A 27,736-nucleotide genomic window follows, 5' to 3' on the forward strand; every position below is an offset into this window, starting at 1 on the left:
ATATGAGACTGGGAGCCTTCCCTTCTTTTGAATTATTTTGGAATAATTTGGAATAATAGATGTTAATTATTCTTTGAATGCTTGGTAAAATTTACCTGTAAAGCCATCCAGTTCAGGATTTTTGTTTGTTGGGAGTTTTTTGATTATTGATTTGATTATGCTGCTAGTAATCCATGTGTTCAGATTTTGTGTTTCTTTTTGATTCAGTCTTGGAAGATTGTATGTTTCTAGAAATGTATCCATTTATGCCAATTCATTGTCTAATTTGTCGACATATAATTGTTTGTAGTAATTTCTTATAATCCTTCATATTCTGTGGTGTCAGTTACCATTTCTCCTCTTTTATTTCTAATTTTATTTCTTTGGGTTTTATTCCTCTTTTCCTTAATGGGTATGGTTATAGGATTTTGTTTATTTTTTTGAAGAACTAGCCTTGATTTTTTCTATTTTTTAAGAATCATTTATTTCCACTCTGAACTTTATTATTTCCTTTCTTCTACTCACTTTGTGATTTACTATTCTTTTTATAGTTCCCTTAAGTGTAATGTTAGATGGTTAACTTGAGATTTTTCTTGGTTTGTGAGGTTGGCCTGTGTGGCTCTGAATTTCCCCTTTTAGGACTGCTTTCACTGTGTTTCAGAGATTTAGGGTCATTGTGGTTTCATTTCCATTTGTCTCAATGTATTGTTTGATTTCTTCTTTGATCTTACTTCTAACCCATTCATTGTTTAGTAGCATGTTATTTAACCTCCATGTGTTTGTGTGTTTTTCCGTTTTTTTTTCTTGCATTTGATTTCTTGTTTCATATCATTGTGGCCAGAGAAGATGCATTATATATATTTAATCTTAAATTTATTGAGACTAGTATTCCAGCTTAACAAGAGGTCTGTCATAGAAAATGTTTCATGTGAACTTGAAAAGAATGTATGTTTTGCTGCTTTAGATGAAATGCTATAAAAATATCGATTAAATCCATCTGGTCTAGTGTGTCAATTAAGGCCACAGTTTCCTTGTTGAGTTTCTACCTAGAAGATCTATCCATTGAAGTCAATGGGTATTAAAGTCCCCTACTGTGACTGTATTCCTAGAGATCTCTTCCTTTATGTCCATCAGTATTTTCTGTATATGTTTAGGTGCTCCTATGCTGGGTGAGTAAATGTTTACAAGGGTTATATCCTCTTGTTGAACAGATCCCTTTATCATTATGAAATGTTTTTCATTGTCTCTTACTATATACCTTTTGTTTTGAAGTTTATTTTGTCAGATTGATATCCCAGTTTTTTGTTTTGTTTTGTTTTGTTTTCATTTGTATGAAGTACATTTTTCTACTCCTTTACTTTCAGTCTCTGTGTCTTTTGATCTGAAGTGGGTCTTTGGTAGGCAGCATATATGTGGGTCTTGTTTTCTTATCCATTCAGCTACCCTATTTCTTGATTGGAACACTCATTCTATTTACATTTACAGTGATTATTGATAGGTACACAGTTATTGCCATTTTAATATTCATAATTACATTCTTTTTCTTCTTCTTCTTCTTGAAGAAGTGTCTTTGACATTCCTTGTAACACTGGTTTGGTGGTAATGAACTCCTTCAGGTTTCTTGTCTGGAAAGCTCTTTATTTCTCCTTCTATTTTAAATGTTTGCCTTGCTGGGTAAGGCAGTATTGGTTGTAAGTCCTTTCTAGTTTTATACCATTGTGACCAGAGAAAATGCATAATATAATTTCAATCTTCTTATATTTATTGCAACTTGTTTCATGGCATTACATGTGGTCTGTCCCAGTAAATATTGCATGTGCACTTGAAATGAATGTATTTTCTGCTGCTTCAGGTAAAATGTTCTAAAAATATCAATTAAATCCACCTGGTCTATTGTGTCATTTAAGGGCATGTTGGATATTTTAAATATTTTGTGCCAATCTCTTTTGATCTGCAAAGTTTCTGTTGAGAAATCAGCTGACAGTCTTATGGGAGTTCCCTTGTAGATAAGTAACCAATTTTCTCATGCTGCTCTTAAGATTTTCTGTCTTTAACCTTTGGCATTTTAATTATGATGTGTCTTGGTGTGGGCCTTTTTGGATACATGTTGGGACTCTCTGTGCTTCTTGGACTCATGCGTTCTTTTTCTTTACCAGGATAAGGAAGTTTTCAGATATTATTTATTCAAATGGATTCTCAATCTCTTGCTCTCTTTCTTCTCCTTCTGTTATTTCCTGTGATACAAATGTTGCTATGCTTGATGTTGTCTCAGAAGTTCCTTAAGCTATCCTCATTTTTTAAATTCTTTTTTCTTTTAGCTGCCCTGATTGTTTTCTGCTACCTTATGTTCCAAATCATTGAATTGATCTTCTGCTTCATCTAATCTACTGATTTTCTCTAGTATATTCTTTATTTCAGTTATTGTAGTCTTCATTTTTTACTGCTTTTTAAATTGTCTTTATGTCCTTTTTTAATGCATAATATCTCCTTTTTGAAATTCTCACTAAGTTCCTTGAATTTCCTGTTTTGAAATCTATGTCTTATAGATTGTTTCCCTCTATTTTATTTTTTTTTCTGGACATTTCTTTTGTTGTTCAATTTGGGATGTTTGTCTCCTTATTTTGGCTTCCTTTTTGTCTGTTCCTATATCAGGTAGATCTACTAAATTGCCCCTCTGGCAGGGTGACCTTATGTATTAGGTGCCCTGTTTTGCCCAGTGGCACAAACTCTGTGATCACCTGAGCTGGGTTCTTCAGGAGAGTCCCTTGTGTGGGTTATGTATGCCATCCTATTGTAGCTGAGCCTCGATTGCTATTGGCACATCAGTGGGTAAGATCGACCCCCAGGCTGTCTGTATTTGCCATAGCCACAGCATGTGAGCTGCTGTGTGGGGGCTTACCCTACAGAGCAGGATTTGCCTCTGCAGGGTCTGGCGCCTGCTTACCACCCTTTGGAAGAGCCATTTGTGGAGCTAATCAGATGGTATTCTGCTGTGTTCTGAAGCTGGCCATCAGATATGTTGGTTCTGAGGCCTCTTGGGAGTCACCAGTTCAGGCCAATGTTAAATGCTGCTTTTTAGTAGCCTGGGGCCACCTATTAGAAGCTACAAAGTGATCTGTACTTGGTAGCTGCCTGTGTTGGACCTGGGTGAACATGGAAAAGTCCACACTGCAAACTGAGGTCAGCTGCTACCAGTACTGGGCCTGAGAAGGTCAGCAAAAGTCACAAGGCATCCTGAGACCTGCTGCTGCCTGTTTGTTGCTTATAAGGCTCAGCCTCTGTAAGAGCCCAAAGGTATGTGAGTAGGGTGAGGCAGGGTCTGTGAGAGTTGCCAGGGTGAGGGGAGTCCTGTTTATCAGGTTAATCTATATTCAGATTTGGTGTCAGTGCTGAGCCTGTGGCCACTCATAAAATGTCATAGTGCACACTGAGGCTGGCCGCCACCTGCCTGGACATCTTTGGACTTTTGTGGTTGGTTGGAGTCTCAGAGAGTTATGAGGGTGGAGTGAGTGGAGTTCATCAGGATGATGCAGATTCAGATTTGGTTATGTGGGCAGACGGCTCAACGCAGGGACAATAGTGACCCTTTCCCTGAAGCCACACAACTCAAGCTTGACTGGAACCCCTCAAGAATTTTTAACAAAAGATGATTGTGAGCTAAGGCTGGCTGCCTGCCTATGAAAGAGCCAGAGGTGGTTTGGGAGTCAGATGGGGTGGAGTCTCAGAAAGTCATCAGGGTAGGGCAAGTAGAATTCCCCAGGCTAGTGCAGACTCAGATTTGGCCATGTTGGGGGAAAGCTTAACACAGGAAAGATGGTGTCTGCCTGCCAGCAGCATTAGAGAAGGACTCAACACAAGGACAATGGCAGTCATCCCTCCAGCCCCTCCACTGGGGCCACACAACTCGGTTTCTCTCCATTTGCCTCTGAAGACTCTGAGGTTCTGTCCCTCTGCCAGAGCCCAGGGTGAGTGAGTGGGAGCGTGTTTGTGTGTTTGTCTGCCGGCCCTCTAAGAAAATCCCTGGGTTTCTAGCAGCCTTTCTTCTCACTTGGAGAGATGGAATCGCCTCTGATTTTCACAATCAGATGTTTCGTGGGGTCTTCTTCCTGGTACTAGGATTATGGGCTGGGGAGCCTAGTATAGAGCTGGGACCCTTTGCTCCTCAAGGAGGAACCTCTGCAGCTGAGATATCCCTTCCTATTCTCAGCTGACACATGTGGGTGTGGGGCCAGTCCATTTTGCATTTTTGCCTTTTCTACCAGTCTTGAAGTGTCTTCTTTTTTATGTCCTTAGTTTTAGAGCTTCTATTCATCTTGTCTTCAGATGGTCCTCCAGGTTGATTGTTCTATAATTTAGTTCTAATTTTGATTTGGTCATGGGAAGAGGTGAGCACAGCTCTACCTACTCCACCTTTTGTACCAAAACTCTTTGGTAGCACATCTTCACTTTCTCCTTTTCAAATACCATCAATCAAAAAGAAGACCTGGTAATGAATATAAAAATTAATCAATTTTATTAGTGGTGGTATTAACATTTTGGAATGTAAAACACATTTTATTATTTTTATGATTACTATTTTGCAGTTTTCAGCAATTCCTTAATAATTACTATAAAAAGGTATTATTGGAGCATAACTATATTTTCTCACTTGATGATTTATCTTTTTCTTATTTTCCTTTAAATTTTATCACTGTGCTATTTTTATTTCCAGTGGGGATTTCCATATTATTGGAGAGGCATTTACTACCGCCCCATGTTTACCAATATGTGAACAGAAATTGTTTCAAGTCCCTGGATTTTTATTTTAAAATGATAAATTTTATGTAATGCCAATTTCACTTTATTTTTATTTATTTATTTATTTATTTTTAGATAGAGGAGAAGGGAGGGAGAAAGAGTGGGAGAGAAACATTGACATAATGTTTGAGAGCTACATTACTCCGTTGCCTCTTCCATGTCCCCAAGTAGGGCCCTGGCTCACAACCCAGGCATGTGCCCTGACTAGGAATAGAATCAGCTACCTTTCAGTTCATAGACTGGCACTCAATTCACTGAGCCACACCACTCAGGGCCAAGTTTCACTTAAAAAATGCCAAACAAACTTTGGCCGCCAAATTATGTGATGTGTATAATAAACACTATCATAATTAGTCTTTGCACCAAAATGATGATGAGTTTGGCACCGGGGAAGAGCTAGTGGAGTAGTTTTGTGTTGAAGAGTAAAATTAGAATCTGAAATATTTAAAAATCAAAGAGAAGAAAATACATGTTTTTGGTGAATTTACAGTAGTTTTTAAATATACAAACCTGTTTTGTCACTCTCTGAAAAGAAACCAAGACACAGGAAAGATAAATCAGGGTGAGAATTAAATTAAGACACAAGGTGGAATTTCGAAGAGATGCCATATATTTGATCATTGTTTTTGGTTTGATTTGTTTCTCCTTAGTCCCCAGGATGAAGTGGATGATTTCAAAGAATCATAAAAATCCAGGACAATAATTATGGATGCCAAATGTCCAGCTTTACTTTCCTAGGACAAACTCGGCAATGATAACCTATGAGTTAAACATAAGAGCATGAAAATGACAATGATGGTGTTAAGGAAGATTGCTCTAGGTTGTCCAAGGCATGTTATGCCTGATGTGTTAACACACGTTTATACCACAGGTAACATGGAAATGCACATGGGAATGATCAGCATCCACAATTTTCCAAGACACAGAAAAGGAAAATAGCTGCTAGCTGAAATTATGGTTAAAGGGTAAACTCAAGATGAGTAATGAGAAAACACCATCTTATCTTCTTTAAGCTATTGCAATAATTTTTTAAGTGTTCTCCTAGCATTCACCTTGTCCTTCTATAGCTAGTGGGTTGACTAAAAGTTCATTCATTTTTTTTTTCTGTAAGATGGCTCTAGTAGCACTTAGTTGTCTTTAACTGCATTTGAAATAATTTTGTTATGTTGTATTATGACAGCTGTCATATCAGTGTACATTAAAAAAAACTTATCAAAATTGGTGAATTTTTGTGTAGCCATTTTAATATTGAAGATGAAAAAAAATAAGGAACATTTTGGTGTATTATGCTTTATTATTTCAAGAAAGGTAAAAATGCAACTGAAACACACACACACACAAAGATCTGTGCAGTGTATGGAGAAGGTGATGTGATTGATTGAATGTATCAAAAGTGGTTTGGGAAGTTCCATGCTAGAGAATTCTTGCTAGATGATGTTCCATGGTCAGGTAGACCAGTTGAAGTTGATAGCGATCAAATCCAGACATTAATTGAGATCAATTAACATTCTATCACAGGGGAGATAGCTGGCATACTCAAACATTCAAATAAATAAAGTTATTGGTGAAAATGAAAAGTGTGTCTTTTACAGAAAAAAATATGGATTTTTTTGGCCAACACAATATTTCTAAACATAACAAAGTGATTCCATTATATTTAAAACAAATTATGTCAGCCTTTCACTAAAACTCTCTATGAATTCCTATATATCTCAGAGTGAAAAAAAAAGCAAAAGACCTTTAAATTGTCTATAAGACAATTACTGTGGCCCACCTTACTCCTTTGAGCTAATCTATCTCTTCTCTCATTGCACTTAGGACATTGGTTTCTCTATTGTTTCTCATCCATACCTGGCATGCTTCTACCTCAGCTTTTGATCTTCCCTGTTGTCTTATCTGACTGATTCTTACCCCAGAAATTTGCAGGCCTTTCACCTATTTCAAGTTATTATTTCTTAATGTGACCAACTGTACCTTATTTAAAACTAGCAACCTTCCTACCTGTATATTTTTAATCTCCCTTATCCTCCATATATTTTCATATATTATCATAGTCTAGTTAACTCTGCTGTTTACTTACCATCTTTCTTGCATACCATCTGCTTTCCTCCATAGACTATAGGCTCTAAAAGGACAGAGAGTTTTATTTTATACTGATATGCCACATAAAGTAGTAGCAGCATTAATGTAAGTGTTCAAAAATATTTTTGTCATTGTTGAAAAAATTATTTAAAGACATGTAGCAAAATGTTAATACAGATTTTTTGGCAAAAATTGTCAAGGATCTACATGAATCACTGATGTTTGGAAAATGGTTCTAATTGCTGCTTCACTAGAATCTTAATTATTAGTACTTCCTAAATGTATATTTTTCAGGTCCCAGCTGTTTGGATTTCTAAAATTCTTTCTTCCTTCTTCATTCTTATTATGTGCTTCACTTACTGTTTCCTTCAAAAATTTTACTACCTTCTCTTCTATAAACTTTCTAACACACCGACTCAAGGAAAATGACCAAATAAGTTTTTATATCCTACTTTTTACAAGGCATTGTACAAGAGAAATGTCTCTTTAGTTTTGTTTTACTTAGAATAAACAATACATCGCTTGTGACACGATGAATCCACAATATAATCCCTGATGCATCCCTCATAAGGGCTGGCTCCTCTAATCCAAGGACCTTCTGTACTCTATATTTAGTATGCTTGATTTAGCCAAGCTGTTTCTCCAAATATAGAAAAGTATTAGTAGAATAATATAATACTATTGTACTGATTTGGAATTTTTGGACATTATCTGAAACAAACCTCATTTCCTTCCCTGCTTAGGATGTTTAGGCACAAATTGTTACCTAGCTTCCTAAAGTCACAGGAAGACTAAAGTCTTCCTAAAAACTTTGAGTTATAATTCCAAAAGTCTTTACTTCCAGTAAAATGTGTTCATGATCGTGATGTACCTGATGTGCTATAAAAATGTTAAATTGAGTCCACACACTGTAAGAAGAAAGAATATTGAGTTGACAACCAGAAAGCATTTTTAAAGCTAATTCTCTCACCCAGCAGCTATGTGACTTTAGAGCCATTTCTCACCTAGCTCAATCTCCCTTTTTGTAAAATGAAAGAGTGAATCAGTTGGATACCCTCAAAAGCACTCCTTTGTGCTGACATTCTATGTACAAGATGCTTTTGTACTATAGCCTTAGAGAAAGGAAGAGGCTGGTCCTATAGTCTCTTCTGCTTTCTCAAAGATACAGAGAGGTTAAACTCAAGCTAAGTGACTCAGTGAATGTGTGATGAGTAAGAAGTACATAACATATCCCTCTGAGAGATGGTTGTTTTTCAGAGTCTGAAGGAATCCCTCTGCAGTCGTAAGGTGCTGCCTCCTGTACGCAGTTAAACAGGAAGTACAAACAGATGAGCAAAAGAGATCTGAGAGGCACAGCCCCTTCGGTAATTGTTCAGACGAAGACCGCCCAAATAGAAAACACATGCGATTTCCCTTTTGCCTGACCAATTTGGCATTCAGAGTACAGAGGGGTTGGGCCTCGCCAGGCAGGAACTGAAGTCAGAGGCTTCCCTGCTACTTGCTGGAAGAGAAGAACATCAGGAATGCCTGTCAGTGCCTTGGTTCCTGAACTGTCTCATAGAAGCCAGGCACTGGGGAGCAATTTAACCACAGCTCACCCTCACCTCTGCAGGAATCCCGATGCAGGCCAAGTACAGCAGCACGAGAAACATCCTGGATGCTGATGGGGACACCACCATGAGCCTGCACTCTCGAGCTTCTACTACATCTCATCATCCAGAGCGTGGGCACACAGGTACTCTGTTTCCTGGGGTCCAAATTGGCCAGATCCTTTGAGAAATGCATGAGATAAGCTGCCTCTCCAAGGAATGTACAAAATAGAGGGAAGGTAGATGAATGTTCTCATGATGTACAATTAATGTGAACCCTTCATTTTCCACCTCTTGCATGTGACCTCCTATATGAACATCTGAAAAATTAAACTCAGTATATACACAGATGTTTGTTTTTCTAAGGTTCTCTTGCTGGCAAAGTGCTTTGCATTCGAGGGTGTGTTGTTTCACCTTACCAGTTAGGCAGAGCATACAGAGGTGCGAGAGTATGTACAAGCAAAGCACTGTGCCTTCCCCTCCCTGCCATCCCATTGAAGGCCAAGTCCAGTGCTGTTTTATTTACCATCTGTGATCTGATCTGGACACTTAGATTATAAAGGCTACCTTTTTGTTAGTTTTGCACTCATGGCTTTGGAGTGAGGTTTCCAAGCAGATACATCAAACCTGGTATTTTGTAATAATTGTTCTGCACTGTGAAGTAGTGAGGACTTGGGAGAGTCATATCAGCATCAGCTGTTTGGCTTTATCATCTGTGAAATGAGGGGAGGATTAAAGCAAATGCCTTCTAAGGTCGCTTCAGCTCTGACATTCTGTGATCCAGTGATTTATATGGTGGCCTCAAGTGCAATTACATTTCATCGCCTCTTCCCTTTTGTTCTACTGAGTTCCAGAGTACTATTGAGATGATTGAATTAAATTATAAAACTATTTAACTTCTGTTACATTTAGCTTCCATCTTTTGCTCTTATTTTCAATGATTCACTCTGTGACATATTAACAAAATATACGTTTTTAGTCTATAGAAGAGATAATTCACATGCATAGAGAAGGATTTTATTTCCCAGGCAACTCAGCCAATCTAAGGTAAAAATGTGTCCTGAGGTCCAGTGAAAAGGCCTCACACTACCACACAGACAGGACTAGGTTCTAGTACCAGGTAAGTCACTTACTAAAAAATTGTGTGATGTTGGACATGTTACTTAAATATTATGGGCCCTCAGTTTCTTCATTTATAAAATACTAATGATGATAAACATGCACATAGTGGTTAACATGTGCCTGGTATTGCTTTAAGTGTTTTATACATGTTATTTCATATTAACTTTAACTAATATTACATAGACACAACAAATCCTCACATATAGGGTGGCTATGAGTACTTAGGTTGATAAGCCATGTAAAGTCCTTGGTACATTGCACACACACCAAAAATGTGAGTTTCTTTCCAGTGACCCATTCCCTTGAGAATTCCTAAAAGGTTCTGTTTACATTTTTGTGTCAGTCTGTATCTGAGAAATCCTCACTTACTGTCTGTATCTTAACATGTCCTTTCTCTATTAACCATATCCTGCTTTACTTCACCTTTGTGAATCTATACACACACTTTTTTCATGTTGTCTCCCATTTTTCTTTAGGTTTTATTCCTTTCTCCTACTAAACCTTTCCATTCAACTTCTATTTATTGAATGATCTGCCACCAAAAATCACTGATGTGAGTTTTTGTTTTTTTTTTCCTAAACTCTCCAGTAGGCTGTGAGGGAATACTGGGGGATTTCCAGCCTCCTGGGTGTGAACCGAAGTGACAACTTTGGAATGTCAGTTTCTGCAGCCACTATATACATGTCATAGGATATGACAGTTTTCCTCCAACAAATCCTGTGAAGAGCTGGAGTTTAGGGCTGTAGTTTTAAGTGGTTTGTGTATAACTTCGCGTTTCACCTTTGATGAGAGCCAGGAACTCTCACAAGGATTAGTGATCAGCATGATGAGGAACAGGGTGTACAAATAAATTCTGCTGAGGATTGAGGGTGGAGAGGGAGGTGGAGTGGAATAAAACACTCACTAAAACATCTGGCAACATTTTTGTAAGAAGTGGAAGTTGAAACAGGAGTAGAGGTTACAAAGCAGTGTCTTCCAAGAAAACATGGCATCAGAAAATACTGGGTTGGCCAAAAAGTCCGTATTTTTTTTTCTGTAAAGTAGAATATATATTTTTCATTTTCATCAATAACTTTATTTATTTGGGTATTTTGAGTATGCTGGCTATCTCCTGTATGACAGAATGTTGACTGATCTCAATTAATGCTTCAGTTTGATCGCTATCAACTTCAACTGGTCTACCTGACCATGGAGCATCATCCAGCAAGAAGTCTGTAGCACAGAACTTCACAAACCACCTTTCACGTGCTACATCAGTCACAGCACCTTCCCCATACACAGCACACGTCTTTTTTTGTGTGTGTGTTTCATTTGCACTTTTACCTTTCTTGAAATAATAAAGCATAATATGCCAAAAATGTTGCTTGTTTGTTCCATCTTCAATATTAAAATGGCTACACAAAAATTCACCAATTTTGATCAGCTTGTTTTTAAATGCACACTGATATGACAGCTGTCACAATACAATCTAACAAAATTATTTAAAATAAAGTTAAAGACAACTAAGCACTGCTAGAGCAATCTTATGAAAAAACAAATGAACTTTTTGGCCAACAATAGTTATCTTACCTTCCATGTATGATAACTTGTTTTCATCTTGTGATAATGCAAGTATTTAGAGCAATGTCACTATCGAAGTCTGTTTCTTAGAAAAATAGACTGAAATACTTTTGTTGCTTAGAAGACAGAGTAAAAAATTTGTGGGATTTTTTTCTCCTTTTTTTGGCAATGCAGAGGATTCAGGTCCAACATAATACTGTGAGACAATTACAACTATAACATTTTAGAATTAATAAAAATAAGTGATATGCACATATTTATTTTCTAGATTTTCATTTTTTCAATATAAACTTGTTTGTATTTTTAAAATATGACTAAACAATTAGGAAGATAGAAAGCAAAAATACAAGTTAATACCCTCATGCCTTCTTTCCAAAAATTTATGCTTGGGGTCATGCTATTCCCAGACCTGATACAAAGTACTGAGGATATAATGCCAAACGTGATATGATCCCTGCCAATGAGAAAACTTAAATTCTAATACAGTTCCCAACTCAGCAGTAAGTGTGATAAGTGCCGTGATGGAAGCATTCACATGGGACAATGGAGACCTTGGTCACTTCTGTGTGGTAGGGGAAGAGGGTATCAGGGAAGTTTTGAAAGAGGGGGTAACCATTCAGTTGGGTTGACTTTGAGATGTTCCTCATGATATGGAAGCAGGAATGGGAAGGTTTAAAGATCTGGGTGCCCTGTGGGCAGACACACAAGAGAAAGCCAAAGAGGTCTTCATTAACTTTGTGTTTCGGAGAAGTATAAGCAATATGTTATGGCTGAGGTGTGGAGTTGGAGAGGGGGAAGCTCGATGACAGGGTAAGTCTGGAAAGTTAAAGAACACCTTTTATGTCACATTGAGGTATTCTGATTCTATTCAGCAGGTAAAATGAGTTAACTGAAGGATCTAAACCAGTAGTAACATAATCCATTTTGAGTTTTTAGAAGACCATCAGGGCTAAAATGAGAAGGATGGGTTGCAGGAGTATGAAATTGGATCAACTAATACAGATTTTGCTCTAGGATAAGCATGGTATTAGAAGAACCTGACCTGAGGTACTATTGGAATAAAGAGAAGAAATCAGATATGAAAGATGGGAGGAGGAAGAGTTTAAAGAATTGGTGACTGGGTACAAGTGGGAAGAGAAGGAAAGGGAGAGCATAGGTTGACTATGTTCCAGCTGACACTATGTAGATGGTGCTGCAAGCTGAAATGGAAACTACAAGCAGAATAGGAAAGATGATGAATTCAGTGTGAGTGTGAGATGCCAGTAAGAGAAGGGACATACAGCTGGTATTGCCCAGAGACACTTGTATATATAGTATGTGGGTTGGAGGTAAGGATTCTGAGCTACATATTTATGTGAAAATTGTCAGTATTGGGTAGGAGTTAAACTTTCTGAGAATGAGTGATATTACTGAGGAAGGGAATATAAAATCAAAAAGCAAAATAAAAAAGGAGAAGAAGAATGCTAATGAAAGAACTTTAGGAAATGCAATATTGAGGAGCTAGCTGGGCAAAGGACTTCAATAGGTCAGTGGCAGAAGTGGACCAGGAGAGGGAGGCATCTAGGAAGCCAAGAGACAGTAAAACAAATGGAAAAGTCAACAGTAGTGAATAGTGAATTCTAAAAACAACAATCAATGCTGCAGAGAGTTCATGTAAGAGGAAGGCTACAAATAATTTGTTGTTTAACAATAAAAAGGAAAATAGAATATTGGTCATTTTTAAGAGCATGGATTTGAAAGCAACTAATAGTTAAAATAAATAATTCATCATTTTCTCTTTTTTATTTTTCTCCTTTCTTTCAATAGCCTACATATAAAGCAAAAAGATAGTATGTTAGAGCTAAGGTATTATGGAGCTACGTGAGTATTTTTTAATATTATTTAAGGTCTGGGAGGTTCTAAATCAATTGTAGCTTGAAAAATGTACAATTGAAACACTTCACACAACTAATATATTGGGGAGAGAGAAGATGATGTAAAACTGATGGGTCAAAATTCCTGCAGAAGATTAAATGTAATCTTATCAAAATGAATATGAAAACCTATTTGGATTTAATGAATAAAAATCATTGACAAATTCAAGTTCCACTTTTCATTACTTATATTAATGACAATAATTTTCTTGCCTTTTTAGCTTTATTTTCTCAACTATAACATTAACACTTTGGAAGTGTTAATGGCATAAATCATATCTAATCAACTCAATAAATCTTTTAAGCATACTACTAAATATCAAGCCTTATGGTAGACACTATAGAGAATCTATTTTAGGTGCTTAGAGAAGCAGAAGGAATAATCTGAATCAATAATTCTAAGAAAATGTTATGTAGTACTATGGAATCTATGTAAGAGGCCACAAGCAAATAGGAATGAATAACTTACTGTGTTTATTCATGTGTGTATTTTTGAATACACACAAGTTGACATTTGACCTGGTCTGTAAGGCTGAGCCCAAGTTTTTCAGGTAGAATGAGATGAGGCACTGGCTGGCCTTTCCATTGTGAGGGCCACATGTGCAAAGGTAAAAACAGAGGGGTGAGGAACTAGCTTGGTGCAGTGTAATCATGGGTAAAACTAAGAATGACAAGAGTTCAGAGGGAAAAGATGAAGTGTTAGTTTTGGATTGGAACTTAGATGAGGATAAGAAAATTTGAGGAATTGTCAGACAAGTGAAACATGATGACAAGGTAAACAATTGGGATGATGAAGGGTTAGTCCTCGAAGGGAGCGGTGAATGAGGGAGATTTGGGCAGGTGAGGCAAAATGTAGGATGGGATCCTACTGTGCAGGGCTTTATGTAGCATGCTAAGAAACTTTGTTTCTTTAAGGAAGAGATTAAATTTATATACATTATAATGTTCACTTTGGAGGTAGAATGAAGAATGTATTGTTTAAGGTGACTATTACTGAGATTTTACTATATAGAGGTAAAGATTTACAAGTGACAAAACCTTAGAGCCTTTCTATAACACTGTATGGAACTGCCGTATGAGGCAAATATTAATGTGGGATTTGTTGGGTGGATGAGAAAGTGATTTGAAACATTCAGCACTAGAATGAGAGTCCTTAGGCAGCCCTTCTGTCTCCCCCACTTACTAGCTATTCAACCCTAAGCAAATGAAGTAACTCCTCAGTACTTCAGATTTCTTATCCAATTAAGGTAAAAAATACTGCCCTCCTGAATAATTTTTGGGAGATTGAAATGAAATAGCACAGCTATTTCTATAGGGTGCTATAACACCCTTGATAAGTATTATTAGATAAGTATTATTATCAGACGCTATATGTTCTTGGGTAAGTAAGCTAAGCCTTCTGGGACTCAATTGCCTATCTGTGAAATGCGGATGACAATAGCATCAACCTCCTACAGTCTTCATAAGGAGAGATGAGATGACTTATAAGGCATGTATCTCAGTAACTCATGGAATATTAGCAACTGTCATTAATAGTTGTTTTGCATTATACATATTTCAGAAATGAAATTCCTTGACTGGGATATAAAATTGACTCACTTAAATTTTACTCAAAAGAAAAAATACAATTGAGTTTCTAAATCTAATCACTGTAAATAAGAAACTTGGCATATTCTGGAAATAATATACATTTTCAGATGTGTATTCTATTGAAATTGTAGGAAGAATAATACCATTTTGCTTTTAGAGAGAATGTAACTAGCAAACATTGAACTAGACTCATAAGAGAAAGGAAACATGCATTCTTATGAACACTGAAAAATGCTCTCAACCCAAGGGCTTCAAACACTCTCCTATGAGGAGGTTTGCTATGTGCTACATGCAAAGATTAAGGAAACCAGAAGTTTCCAAAAAATTTAAAAATTCAAAAATACATCCAAAGATCAGATGTAAGCTAGCAATAATTGAAAAATATTAAAAGAACAGTGAACTAAAGAATGAGATATGTATTTTCTAAAATGTTAACCCCTGTTTCTCTGAGTCCTGGTTCACAGGAGAGTTTACAAAGTGTGGTGTTAAGTGTGGCAATTTAGTTTAACTAGTTTGCACAGGGTGGCTTTATGCAAATTATTTAAATTCTCTTTGTCTCTCCCAGTTTTTATGATCCTTTCCATTTTGGAGGCATACTAATTGACTAATTTAGTAATGTCTGTTTCATTTCTTAGAGGCCCAGAGAATGGGGGTGTGTACAATTTTCCCTCTCTAATGCCTGGTGAAGAGTAACTGGTTTAGTGTGACAACTTTCTTCATCCACAAAGTTTCTCATAGCTACAGAGGAATTTGTATTTAAAACTTGACCTTAGCACTGTAGCCTTTTATAGTATAGTTATAGTAAGAGAATACAGAAGATGACTGCTTTTTTTCTATATATATCTATTATTCCTAGGGATGTTTATATCATTCCTTTGCCTGTCCACACCTTTTTCTAAACATGCCTCAGGAGACAGCATAGGGTTCTCTTCCAAAAAACAAAGATGCGATGAAGCCAAGCCAAACTGAAGCAGCTTATTTTTCTTATTTTTAGGTGGGGGTAGTCCCTAGAGAGAGACCTCATTGTAATCAGGGGCCTTGGACTAAAACTCAGGAATATTAAACCCGCAGTTAGGGAAAAATACCCAGAGAGGGGAAAAGAAAAAGTGAAGCTTGCAACTTCATAGTCTTTCCATCTGAAAGTTTAGTTTCTTAGAAATAACCATACTTGCTATAGAAACTCCATAGGGTTTTGTTTCTCTGGATCTTTAGCTAAAACAGGAAGATATTTTGAATACTTAGGGAGAAGGGGGGGAAGGGAAGAAGAGAGAAGGAGGGAGAGAAAAAGAGAGAGAAAGAGAAGTCAGAGTAGAAAAATTCCCAAATGATCAAGATGATTCCCTTAGAAGTTAATTTTTTAAACTTTGTTTCCTTAACAAAAGATATGCTACATTTCTTTCCCATTCTGTCCCAGAAGCAGCTTTAGGAAGGATTGTGTATTTATTCTTTGCATGGATATAATTATTATATTAAATAATGTTTTAATCCCTAAAGTCCATGCCTTCACTTCACAATAAGGATTTAAGCTTATGCTTATTAATCCTTTGGACAGAAAATCAACACCTTCCTTACCCCTAATATTATTATATATAGAAAAACAGTTTTCTTAAAGAATAAATAACTTGGTTGATTTCATAGTTTTTATTTTTTACCTTTGTATTACTTTCAATTTGTCCAAAGAATTATTAATCATAAAAAGGGACACTAGTTTTTAAAAATTATGCCCTTACATGTGTATCAATATAAATAGGTCTGAGCAGGGGGAGACAAGCATTTAACAGATACTTATGTATAATAGACACATTCATTCATTCTTTCATTCATTAGACATTAACTGAATGTATTTCAACTGATGTTCTATGTGCTAAACAAACAATGTTCTTTTAATGACAGAACTTGCTTTCTACTGGGTAAGGCAGATGTAAACCAAAAGAAATAAGACATATACTATATCTGATGGTAATAAGAGACATGGAGAAAAATAAAGCTACCCTGGTGGCTGGTCCACAGATGCACATGTATCTCCGGAATGTAGAAACATCCATCTGGTTGATGTTCTTTGGCTGTGTAGAACTTTAAAAAAGTCCTGGGGTTTTGGAGAAGATGTTTCTACTCTTGTGTGTTTATGCTCAGCTAATCTGAGATACTTTAAAGGTCAATGTCTTGGGAAGTCATAAGTTTCCAGGAAAATTTAGACCAGACACACAGGCCAGATCTCTCAGATCTCTTCAAGATTCAGAATCCCACGTCAGTGGATAGAATCCAGTACAGGTAGGAGATGAATTTACCAAGTCTGCCCTCTGCTGACAGAAAGATTGATGAAAAGTCAATAGATTTAAATTAATCAATGTGTAAGGTTTAACTGGAGATAATCTGTGCCTTTGTAAAAAATAGGTAGTTTAGGTAATATTCATTTTTTATGATTTCATTCTTCATTCATTTATTCACTCAAATATGTATTCGGCCCTTCCGCACCAGGCTCAATTTTCAGTACTGGAAATACAATGCTGAACAAGGTAGACAAGAGCACAGTCTTTTAATGAAGCGTACATCCAAGGAGGAGGAGATAGAGAAAAACAAACAAAAATCATGAACATGACACTTAATAATCTTATTTTTAAAAAACATACACAGTGGGGTAATGTGCTAGAGGTGGACACCTGGTCCTCCCCTAAGGATGTGCCATTTAAACCTAAAGCTGAATACCTGGAAGTAGCCTTTCAATAAACCCAGCTGTGGATTAATTGATGCTGGGGAAGAGGCAGAGTTAACACAAAGGCACTGAAACAGGGACAAGCTTGTTTGTTTCAAGGATAAACAGAAGCCACAGTGAGTGGAGCATTTGCCTGAGGGCAGGGTGGTACAGAAAGGGATGAGAGGACCAGGTAGGGTCTAGATGAAAAAGGGTCTTACAGAATTTTATTCTAAGTGCAATAAAGCTATTGGAAGTGTTTAGTTTAAGTTGGGAAGTACAATAATCAAACTTCCATTTTTTAAAAAAACATCAACTTGAGTCTTTATGGAAAGTGATTTGGATTTTATTAGAATTGTAATGCAAGCCATTGAAAATTTTTTAAAGGAGATTATTATTAAGAAAAAATTAAGAATCACATTTTAAAATGTATGAATGCCTGCTCCATGATTTCCTACTAGGTTCTAAATTCCAAAGGACAGTGACGATATTTTCTACTTCTACATATCTTGACCACTTCTCATTCCCTGTTTGTAAATAATAGTTAGTATTGTACAAGTTTCTATAGCTAGAATACATTCTGTGGTGGACTTTTCTAAAGAGGACATGAACTTACATATCTTTAATCTTTCTGTTTTAGAATCTGACTTGAATTCCCAGTAAAGTTAGACTCACAAGTCATGAAGAAATCAGTGTGTTTGAGGGTTTCTCTCTCCCTTTGTCTCATTTTAATCATGAAGCTGGATGCTACCTGCACTGGTTAGGAGTCCTCCTTGTCACCTATCACAAGAGGTCATTCAGATCAGTGGCTGACCTCATTAGGTGATGGGCTTATTTTCCACTAAGTGGAACCCCTAAAATTACCACATGGTAAATTTGTGGGGGTGTGGGCAAGGGATATTATCTATAGCTTTTTTATTACTTAATTGGCTCACAATTGAGATAGCTTGGATCTCTCTCTTGAGAAATTGATGGTCATGTTTCCATCTCTTTTGGGAAAGCTATAATTTAATGAACAAATAAAATCATTATCAAAGAGGAACTTTTGACAAAGAAATCCCCAAAAGAAACAGTAAAATGATCGTTTCCCTTTACTGAAAAAAAGTTTGCTTTTTGGGAAAAGCATTTATGGAAATTTGGGAAAGATGGTGTTTTGCAAAAGTGATAAAAAATTAACTTCATCTCTTCTCTGATGATGTAAAAAAATTATTCTTTGTTAAGACATTTACATGAGTCTTTTATAACTCATATTCTGACATGAAAAAAGTTATATAAATGACTATATAAAGGTAACAGGAATGCATGACTTGATTACTACAAAGCAGGACCGGGTGGGTGTGGGGAATAGAAGTGGGTGGGGCATGTGAAAGAATCCAACCCTGGTAAGTGAGGCTTGGCCCACAGGTTTCGGACAATGTTTTTCTGAGGACAGAAGGAATGTGATCTAGTCCCTGATTACTGTTGTCCTGTAGAATGTGCCCTTTCCCAGAACCAGCTCCTCTCTCGCTTGAAGCTGACATGCATCCAAGAGGATGAAAAAGTGCAACCCTGCCTTTCCTTTATTCCCTGCAGAGAGCCGGCCTCCCTCTTCGGCTTGGCGTCCAGTGGCCTTGACCCTGCTCCTTTTGTGCCTGGTGCTGCTGATTGGCCTGGCCGCACTGGGGTTTGTGTGTAAGTCTGCACTCTGACTTGGGGGAGGATCCAGGCTCCGAGGTTTGTCTAGGAAGAGAAATATTCGTTATGGAATATTTCTTTACACTTTAATTCTACAACCTATGAATAATTCAGTGTACCTTATTCTAAAGTATCTATTTAAACGGTGAGCAGTGAAAGAAGCATTAAAATACAGAAATCATTTGTCAGCTGGACTTTTATATTCTTTTTGAGATAAGAAGTTTTTTATCTCTTTGTTTATATGCCAGGACTTAAAATCAAATATTTTTAATAAACACATGCTTCAGCTCCTTCCTTTCCACAAAAGAGCTGCAGTGGTCGTTGCTCTTAGCATGCCTGGCTCATTGGGCTGATACAGAGGGAAGAGATTTCCTTCATATCCCAGCTCCGCAATATAAGGAAGACAGACCACGTCCTTAATCACCGTAATATTTTTCAAAAGGTCCAGGAAGTTATAAAATCATTTTGCAAAAAAGCCTATGAAAGTTAAAAAGGAAAAATTCATGCATAAGGTCAATTACAAACTAGCAAGGACAAGTTCAAAAACTTAAAAAAGGAAGTGGGCACATTTTCTTCATCGGATCAAGACACTACAGCCATGTTTCCCAGAATGGTTGAAGAAGGTGGTGCAAGATAAAAGGTTACATCAAAGAGCAGGTTTTAATGTCAAAAATTTGATCCATAGGAAATTTTCAAACTTTTGTTATCATAAACTTTATAATTACAAAATTAATGTTTTTACCCTGACCCCAAAATTTCTATTTTATTTTAATATAACTATTGTTTTGCAACCACCATTCATTTTAGGGATGTAAAGCAATGCTCATGATTCATAAAGGGCTTTTATCTTAAATTTGAGACCTTGGGTTTTAACCCTAAGTGTGGAAATATTTTAGCCAAGTGATATTAACCTACTTATTCTCACTGAGCCAAAGTGCAAATGTGCAAAAATATAGAAATGGTAATATGACCATTTTAATGACTGAAGGAGGTAACAATGCACATTGTCAATTCTCAATGTAATGCTCAAAAGATGCATAGATTTGTAGTTTAGTGTTGAGTACCGGTTTGAGAATATACACAAATATTTATTAAACAGTAAATATGATTAAGGAATTCATTCCTGAAGTTAGAAACCGTTACTATGACTCCACATAAGAAAGCATACTTGGAAAATTTACTTGTCCACAAAAATAGTATTTAGTATGTACCACATTTCAACCTTGAATATGTAATATAAGATCTCAGAACCTGAGATCATAAACAATATACTGTTTTATCTTTTTCATATGTAGAAAATAGAAATAGAAATGAAGAAATAAACAGTCTAGTCTGACTTGATAACTTGGGTTAGTTTTTCAGTTCTACCAGCTCTCCAATACTCAGAAAGACAGCATTTCTACAATGGAAGAAAATTTGGAGAATCTCTCTCAACAGTTGCAATCTCTCCAAGACCAGAAAAGGAAGCTTGTTGAAACTCTGCAGCGTGTGGCTGAAAAATTCTGTCGTGAGCTCTATAACAAAACTGGAGGTGAGTCCTGGTCACTGGGCTCCCTCTGCCCTCACGACATCTGTCAACATAGGGCTGACTTTCCCATCAGTGTACCAGGGAACCAATGTATTAATTAAATAGCTGCATTATTTAACTAGGTGTCTGACAAACTTAATACTTTGAGCATACAGATTGTGTCCGGTTATTGGGATCATTTAGCTCAAACACATCTGTGCAATAATACATGAAGGGATTCTTGAAATTCAGACATTTCAGACCACGCAAGAGTCCTATGATGTGAATGTATCTTCATATTCAAGGAATAATAAGGAGCCTGTTACCTGGAGGGAGTGAGTAGAAGACCAATAGAAAGTGAGGTAGGTATTATTTATGACATCAGGGGACATTGTAAGGGATTTGGCTTCTACTTTGAGCAAGATGAGGATTCATTACATGTCTGATGTGAATTTTTAAAGGCTCCCTCTGCAAATATATTGATAGACTGGAAAAGGGAAGGACAGGGACAGAGAAACCATATGAGATGGCTATTGCAGCAATCCAGGTAAGAGATATTAGTGGCTCAAACTAGAATATGACTAGTGGAGATGAGCACATGATGGAATAAATGGGTTGTGAGAGAAAAGGGTCGTGACAGCCAAAGGTAGCTCCAAAGTTTTGGGGCAAAGCAACAAGAGGCATAGGGGTGTGATCAAGTAAAGTGGGGAAGAATTCTGTGGTTATAAAGGGGAAAGTAGGAAACCAGGAATGCTGTTTTGGGCAAGTTGAATTTGACATACATATAACTTAGATATCCAAGTGGAGATATGGAGAGGCAGTTTGGTATACAAGAGATAACATATAGGCCAGAGATATAAACTGACTAAGAAATCTCGCAAATTATTTATTTGTTTAAAACTTTGTTTTACCTTATGGAATATTTCATATATACAGAAAAATACAAACAATAATATAATACCCATTTGTATTGACCACTCAGATTTTAACATGCTAACATTTTGACACCAAATTGTTTTTTATAATAAAGATATTTTAATGGAGTTATTGAGTTCCTATCTCACCATATACCCACAAAGGACTCAGTTATGGGTCCCCAACTCTCAAAGGCCAACAGCCATGTTCCCACATATGTACTAAAGCCACAGCTGTCAGGGCTTAGCTCCTATATTTACAACCACTTCCCACAGTAACCTACCTTACTCTTGACCTATGCACTTAATTCTCTAACTTTGGCATTCATCTTAATTTCTGATACATAGAGATTTAGCATTCCAATTAATACTTGTCTTAATATTTATTTTTTTTCTAACATTTTATTTACTTGTGTTTAGAAAGAGAAAAGAATTCATATCTTATTGATATACTGAGGTCTGTCAGGAAAGAGTCCAGCTATTGTTAATATAACAAGAACAGTTTGTGTGACATCTATGTAACCTAGCAGCCAAGGAAAGTGGACTGGAATGCACATGTGTGAACAATGACAACTTCACTGTACTAGTCAGGGGGTGTGGTAGATGCCATTGAGTGAGCATGTGTACTGTGTGGCCATCCATTCAAAATGACTGAGTGAACAGAGCGACGAATCTGCATCAAATTTTGCATTAAGCTTGAACATTTCTCCATGGAAATTATTCAGATGATTCAGAAGCCTTTCAGGGAGGATGCAATGAGTGGAGAGCACATAAAAGTGTGGTGCAAATGCTTCCAAGATGGTTGAGAATCTTTTGAAAGTGATCCACGATCTGGAGGGCCTGCAATAAGCAGAACACTTAAGCATGTTCAACGTGTACAGGCTGCAATCAACAAAGACCTGTGTGAGGTCCCAAGGTGCCTACTTTGAAGGGGCCTGTGGTGTCATTGTCCCATGTACAATGTTTCCTGTATCTTTTATCTTCTTCAATAAATATCTCTATTTTTCATAGTATATGGCTGGATATTTTCTGGACAGGCTTGTATATTGCATTAAAAAATCTTTTTACTAGTATATAAGAGGATTTGGAAGAATAAAATTGCAAAAACTTCAATTGTTTCTTAAGTGTAATGCATGCTGAGTTTCTGAATATACAAAAATTTCTTTATGTATCGAACATCCTCTCTGTATACTGAATTGCATAGCCAAGAACAAGGAAGAGCTAGATTCAGTATCCATGAAAGCCAGTAGTCTCTGTTTTAATTTCCACTGTATGCTCAGGGCCAATCACAATTCTTGGTGTATAATGGGTGCTAGGTAAACATTTGTAGGTATCATTGCCTGGGCAATTGAATATCTAAGAGAAAGGGAATCCATTCTTTATTGGCTTATCAAATACTACGTAATTTCAAGAGAGGAAAGAAAACAGACCTGGGTAAAAAATAACTTATTAAAATCGGTTTCTTTCCAAGAGCACAGGTGTAGCCCTTGCCCAGAAAAGTGGAAATGGTATGGGGACAAATGCTACCAATTCTACAAAGAGAGCAAGAGCTGGCAGGACTGTGACTATTTCTGTATTGCTGAGAACTCAACCATGCTGAAGATAAACACACAAGAAATCTTGGTAAGGTCCTGAGTTTTGATCGGTGTTTGAAGTATTCTCAAAAAGATGTCTTTGAAACAGCTATGCAAGAAGAATCTAGACAGTCAGGGTTCACAGACTCTCCATTTATTTCAATCAGGGATATATATCAATTTATACACACTTATGTATATGAAAACATACAAACATTTCTCTTTCTCCCTTTCCTAGTATGAGACATAAACCATCTTTTCAAATTCTGCTTCTACCTCTTTTGACACTAAATTGTATTCATTGTTCTCTTCTCCCTCCTGGTCAGTCCCTTTTACATGTATTTATAAAGGTTACTCCCGCATTCCTGCATTTTTTCCTTCCATTTCCCAGAATCACTTCACATCTCTTTGTAAATCTGCCTCCCATATTTTTACATCAAATCTCAGTGTTCATCCTGTGATTTGAAAGTAACAGGTCACTTAAAAAGCTTGATTGATGTGATTCTTGGTTTCGGAATATTAGTATATCTTCTGCACTTATAAAGACAAATGAAATTCTTTAATTTGGACAAAATTAACTGACCTTAGCATAGATGCTTTCCTCTGATGTGTACTACTATCTGTGTGAGGCAGGAGTCGTGTGTTCTTATATTAAAAGTGTTGGTTGGCACTACACATCTCTGTATATGTATGTTATTGTAACATCTCTAGAAGCTAAACATTTTCTTTTGTGCCTTTTCAGCAGTTTGCCATGCCTCACAGCTACTCGGAGTTTTACTACTCTTACTGGATAGGGCTATCGCGCAACTGCACTGACAAGGCCTGGCTGTGGGTTGATGGAACACCATATACTTCTGAACCGTAAGCCATCAGAATATTTTGTGGGAAAGGCATGGAATAGAGAGGCACTGCAGCAAGTTGGTTCAACAAGCATTAATTGAACATCTGCTTTGTATTAGATACTTTATTTGTAGGAGGGTGTCCAAGGATTTATAAAACTGCTTGCTCCTTAATGGCTTCTGAACCAGTGAGGGAGACAGATAAAAAGTGTTAATACAATAGTAGAGAAAGTTCTTTGTCTGGTTGCTTTCAGGAAGTTTCATTTCAGGCCCTGAAGTTTCTTGGAGCATTAAAATTGTCTGGAATTCACTGAAAAAGAAAGGGGGAGAAAGAGAGAGAGACAGAGAGAGAGAGAGTATGAGAATAAATGGATCTTTTATGGATTAATAAACTGAAGCCCAGGTTGTGATAGTGACTTGCCTAAGGTCACAAAACTTCGCAACTTGTCAATACCCAGAGATAGTGTAAGACCTCAGATTTCTTGGCTTTCAGTGCGCTGAAATAGGGAGCACATCTTAAAAAATGCAGTGTCTGAGGATAGATTTACTGGCAATATAAATAATATTGCTATCAAAAGTTAGTTCTACTTATGTAATTTGGATAAGAGTAGGCATGATATTCTTTGAAATGTAAGACAGTGTAATATTGATGCTAAAATATATTATAATTTAAAGCCATATTTGAAAAGACACCTCTCTTCTCTATGTACAAATAGGATTTATTTTTCTAGGAAATAGGGCATATGCAACATAATCATTTTTATTGTATAGTTAAGTAAACTGAGTCACAGAGAAGGTAGGTTAATTTCTCAGATAACTATAAAATTACATGTTAAAGTTGGACTATAACATGTATCATAGTTTTAGGTAGAAACTATTTTTGTTGTTTTGGGTGACCTGATGCTTCTGAGAATGATTATGGAAATTGAAGGGCTGAAAAGAAAGCTTGGTGACTCCATCTTCCCTGTAAACTCATTCTGGGCACCTTTGCTATAATTTTACCAAGCTAGGAGTATTTCTTACCTACTTTCTAAGTTCTTAGTATTTCTTTTTAGAAATAAACAGTAAATAAATTAACTTTTTTTTTTCTTTTTTAAGGTTTAGGATTATAACAGATATAACCAGCGTAAGAGACAGGGACTGTGTAACCATCCTCAATGGAAAGGTTTTCTCCAAAAACTGCCAAGAGTTGAGACGGTGTGCATGTGAAAAAATGGCGGCCACAGTCAAGGTAGAGAGACTCCTTAGCTCCTCTGAACCACTACATGGAATTAATTAACTCTCTAGCTGCAACTACAACTTTGCACTCCCTTCAGACAAACTGAAGATCAGAAGAAAAGTTCATCTTTTTGTGTGTACTTGGTTTCAAACTATTCTCTTTCATTTGACCCACGTTTATACAACAATTCAACAAAAGCTTGAACCAAAGCAAGGTCAAGGCAAAGGATGTTTGAGACATAGGAAATGGAAAAAAGATCAGGAAAGGCAATCCCTCAACTGGCACAAGAAGGATTTTCATGTTTTTAGCTCAAGATCACCAGCACTTCTGAGCTTGGGAGTTCATGAACATATTTACCAGCATGAAGAAATCTCAATTATGTATCACCAACTGGTCCTGGAAACCCATAAAATTACTAGCCACTTTCTTGATTTTGAGATAACTTCCTAGTGTTCTTCCCTCTCAACATCTAATAACATTTCCCTTTTTCCATGTCTTCCTTAATATTTAGAGGAGTGAGGGACTTACATGGAAGAAATAAATGTATGTAACATCCTTTGTGCTAACAATCAATTAGTCCATGAGAAATCTGATACTGTGCTACCAAGTACACAACTGATTTGTGGTTTGTTTGGGGGTTTTTTTGCTTAAGTTATTTTTTTCCCTTCTCAATCTGTCAGGAAAGAGCCCATCTGCTGTGTCCATGGCCTGCTTCTCACCAGGCTAATTCTTTTTATTAGAATCTTACCTTTTACAAACCTATCTCCCTATGTCTATTTAAGATTCCAGTGATTGTCTCCTTCCCCAAGGAATTTCTTCTGTGATAGAAATATTGTCAACCTAGTTCCATGTCAAAATTACTATCCTTGATGCTCACTTCAGAGACTGAAGACCAGAACAAAAATCGGTCTATTTATGTGCATCTGGAATAGTTTGGTTTTATTTTATATTTTCTTCATTTGATCCATGTTTATATCCTCAGGTACTAAAGATTTAATAATAATAAATTAAAATAATGTGAAGTATGTGTGATTTCAGAATGCATTTGTGATTTCGGGAAAAATTCAGTGTGTAAATGGTCTTCAAAAGATCATAAAAGTCAGTGTTCTGATTGCACTTTACTGAGACTTTGGGCTCTACAAGAGTACTAATTATTTGAATATTTGATGAAAATAAGAAGTCTTTGAGATACATGCTGTCTTCAAGAGGATGGTTTTAACAGTTTTTAACATGAAATCCTTTGAGGCAGGCAGATTGCCATCAACATGTGGCTCAAGGTGAGTGAACTGAATTGCAATAGGGCAAGTCATTCAGTCAGGTCATGGGAAGTGAGAGACTGTGACATACATAGCTGGCTTCTTGTGGAGGTGGCCCTCTCTCAGGATGGCAATATGCACATCAATCACGAATTATAGATTTCTTTCTTAAGATTTTTTCCTTTCAATTTTCTGCCTGTTAGCTAGGAAATTTTTCAATGTTAAAAAAATTTTGTGTTGATTTATTGTGTTGTGCAAAGAGAACTGCATTTGTGATCATAAAGCAGAAATTTTAGATGCCTAATTTTAATTTATTATTATAAAAGTACTTTATTTCAAGAAGCTTATTTCATTAAATATAAAGTGGAAATATTTACAGTTTCCTCATGTTGCTGAAATGTTACCTGAAATAAGGTAAATGTGAAATTAGTCCCATAATTTAAATTGTAATATAAAATTTAAAGGATATTAAAATATGCAAAAAGCAGGTATTTTAAAATATAGAGGAGCACAAACAAGCGTAAATAACCTTCTTTGGAGATCTGTGTTCATGAACAAATTGTAGATACACCTGCATTGGGGAGCTGTGGATATTGCTGAATATTTTCTATGATGAGTGCAGATATTTAATGCCCACAGTTAATGTACTAAGTACATAACAAGAAATATGGATAAGGCCTTTCATTAAGCAGGTAAGTGTTATTTACGCCTTGCTACTGAAGCAAGAAAATAATGGTTAATATGAGAAAATCAAATGATGTGGACTGACTTGTCAAATAGAGACAGACACATAAGTTTTGACCCCTGTGTTCAGGGTTGGATGAGCAGAGTCTCATTAAATGACACTGCCTGAAAGAGTCCAGCTGCCAAGGGTGGGTATTGAGTAGTATTCTCAGTAAAAATCTGCAGTCTAAGGTGAAGTGTCTCTTTAGACAGTGAAGAAGGAAAATATAAGAATTATTTGGCATTTTGGGCTATTTTTTAGCTTATTTTCCTACATCTTTGCCCTCAGTAATCCCCTCATCTGTATAACAAAACTCACAATACTGATCACACTCTGAGCAAATATTTCAAAAAACAGAAAAGGAGTATGACACAACATTCTCTCCACAAGTAAAATAATTCTATGACTAGAAAGTAATCATAATGAATTTGAAAATATGGTTTGCTGAGATCAATTTCCCATTGAGAATCAGAGAAGGCAGCCCCCATGAATTGATTTTTTAGCAAGAGAAGACCTTGTGTGTTTAGGTAATTCTGAAGAAGTTGCAGGAAAAGTCAAACGAGGAACGTGGCCTTTCCTGGTAAACCTGAATTCCCCAGAGTACACAATGAGCTCTTTCTTTTCCTGAGGATATTGAACCAGCTCTTAAAACTTATCAACAGGAAACAGGCCATGAGCCCTGTAACAGCAGGAAGTGTGAGAGAA

The 27,736-nt window shown here is 36.6% G+C and overlaps 1 protein-coding gene across 2 annotated transcripts; it reads left to right on the plus strand.

Annotated features, from left to right (window-relative positions):
* Positions 1-3,592: 3,592 nt before the first annotated feature.
* On the plus strand, positions 3,593-25,941 carry CLEC1A (C-type lectin domain family 1 member A). Of its 2 annotated transcripts, none has more exons than XM_028533231.2 (7): positions 3,593-3,944; positions 8,471-8,593; positions 18,897-18,995; positions 20,353-20,529; positions 22,891-23,042; positions 23,736-23,854; positions 24,931-25,941. In XM_028533231.2, the coding sequence occupies exons 1-7, from the start codon at positions 3,764-3,766 to the stop codon at positions 25,109-25,111; spliced, it is 1,032 nt and encodes a 343-aa protein (XP_028389032.2). In that variant the 5' UTR covers positions 3,593-3,763; the 3' UTR covers positions 25,112-25,941. The 2 variants fall into 2 exon arrangements, with proteins under 2 accessions (XP_028389032.2, XP_035875246.1); XM_036019353.1 differs by having other exon boundaries at positions 23,739-23,854.
* The last annotated feature ends 1,795 nt before the right edge of the window (positions 25,942-27,736 follow it).

The sequence above is a fragment of the Phyllostomus discolor genome, chromosome 2, assembly GCF_004126475.2.
Source record: "Phyllostomus discolor isolate MPI-MPIP mPhyDis1 chromosome 2, mPhyDis1.pri.v3, whole genome shotgun sequence".
In the NCBI taxonomy this organism is placed as follows: domain Eukaryota; kingdom Metazoa; phylum Chordata; class Mammalia; order Chiroptera; family Phyllostomidae; genus Phyllostomus; species Phyllostomus discolor.

Excerpts from the sequence above, each read along its gene's own strand:
- CLEC1A (XM_028533231.2), top strand. The coding sequence starts at position 3,764 with ATGTTGGGGGAAAGCTTAACACAGGAAAGATGGTGTCTGCCTGCCAGC. Across the intron at positions 23,043-23,735 it reads TAAACACACAAGAAATCTTG|CAGTTTGCCATGCCTCACAG; the intron begins GTAAGGTCCTGA and ends GTGCCTTTTCAG. Across the intron at positions 23,855-24,930 it reads ACACCATATACTTCTGAACC|GTTTAGGATTATAACAGATA; the intron begins GTAAGCCATCAG and ends TTCTTTTTTAAG.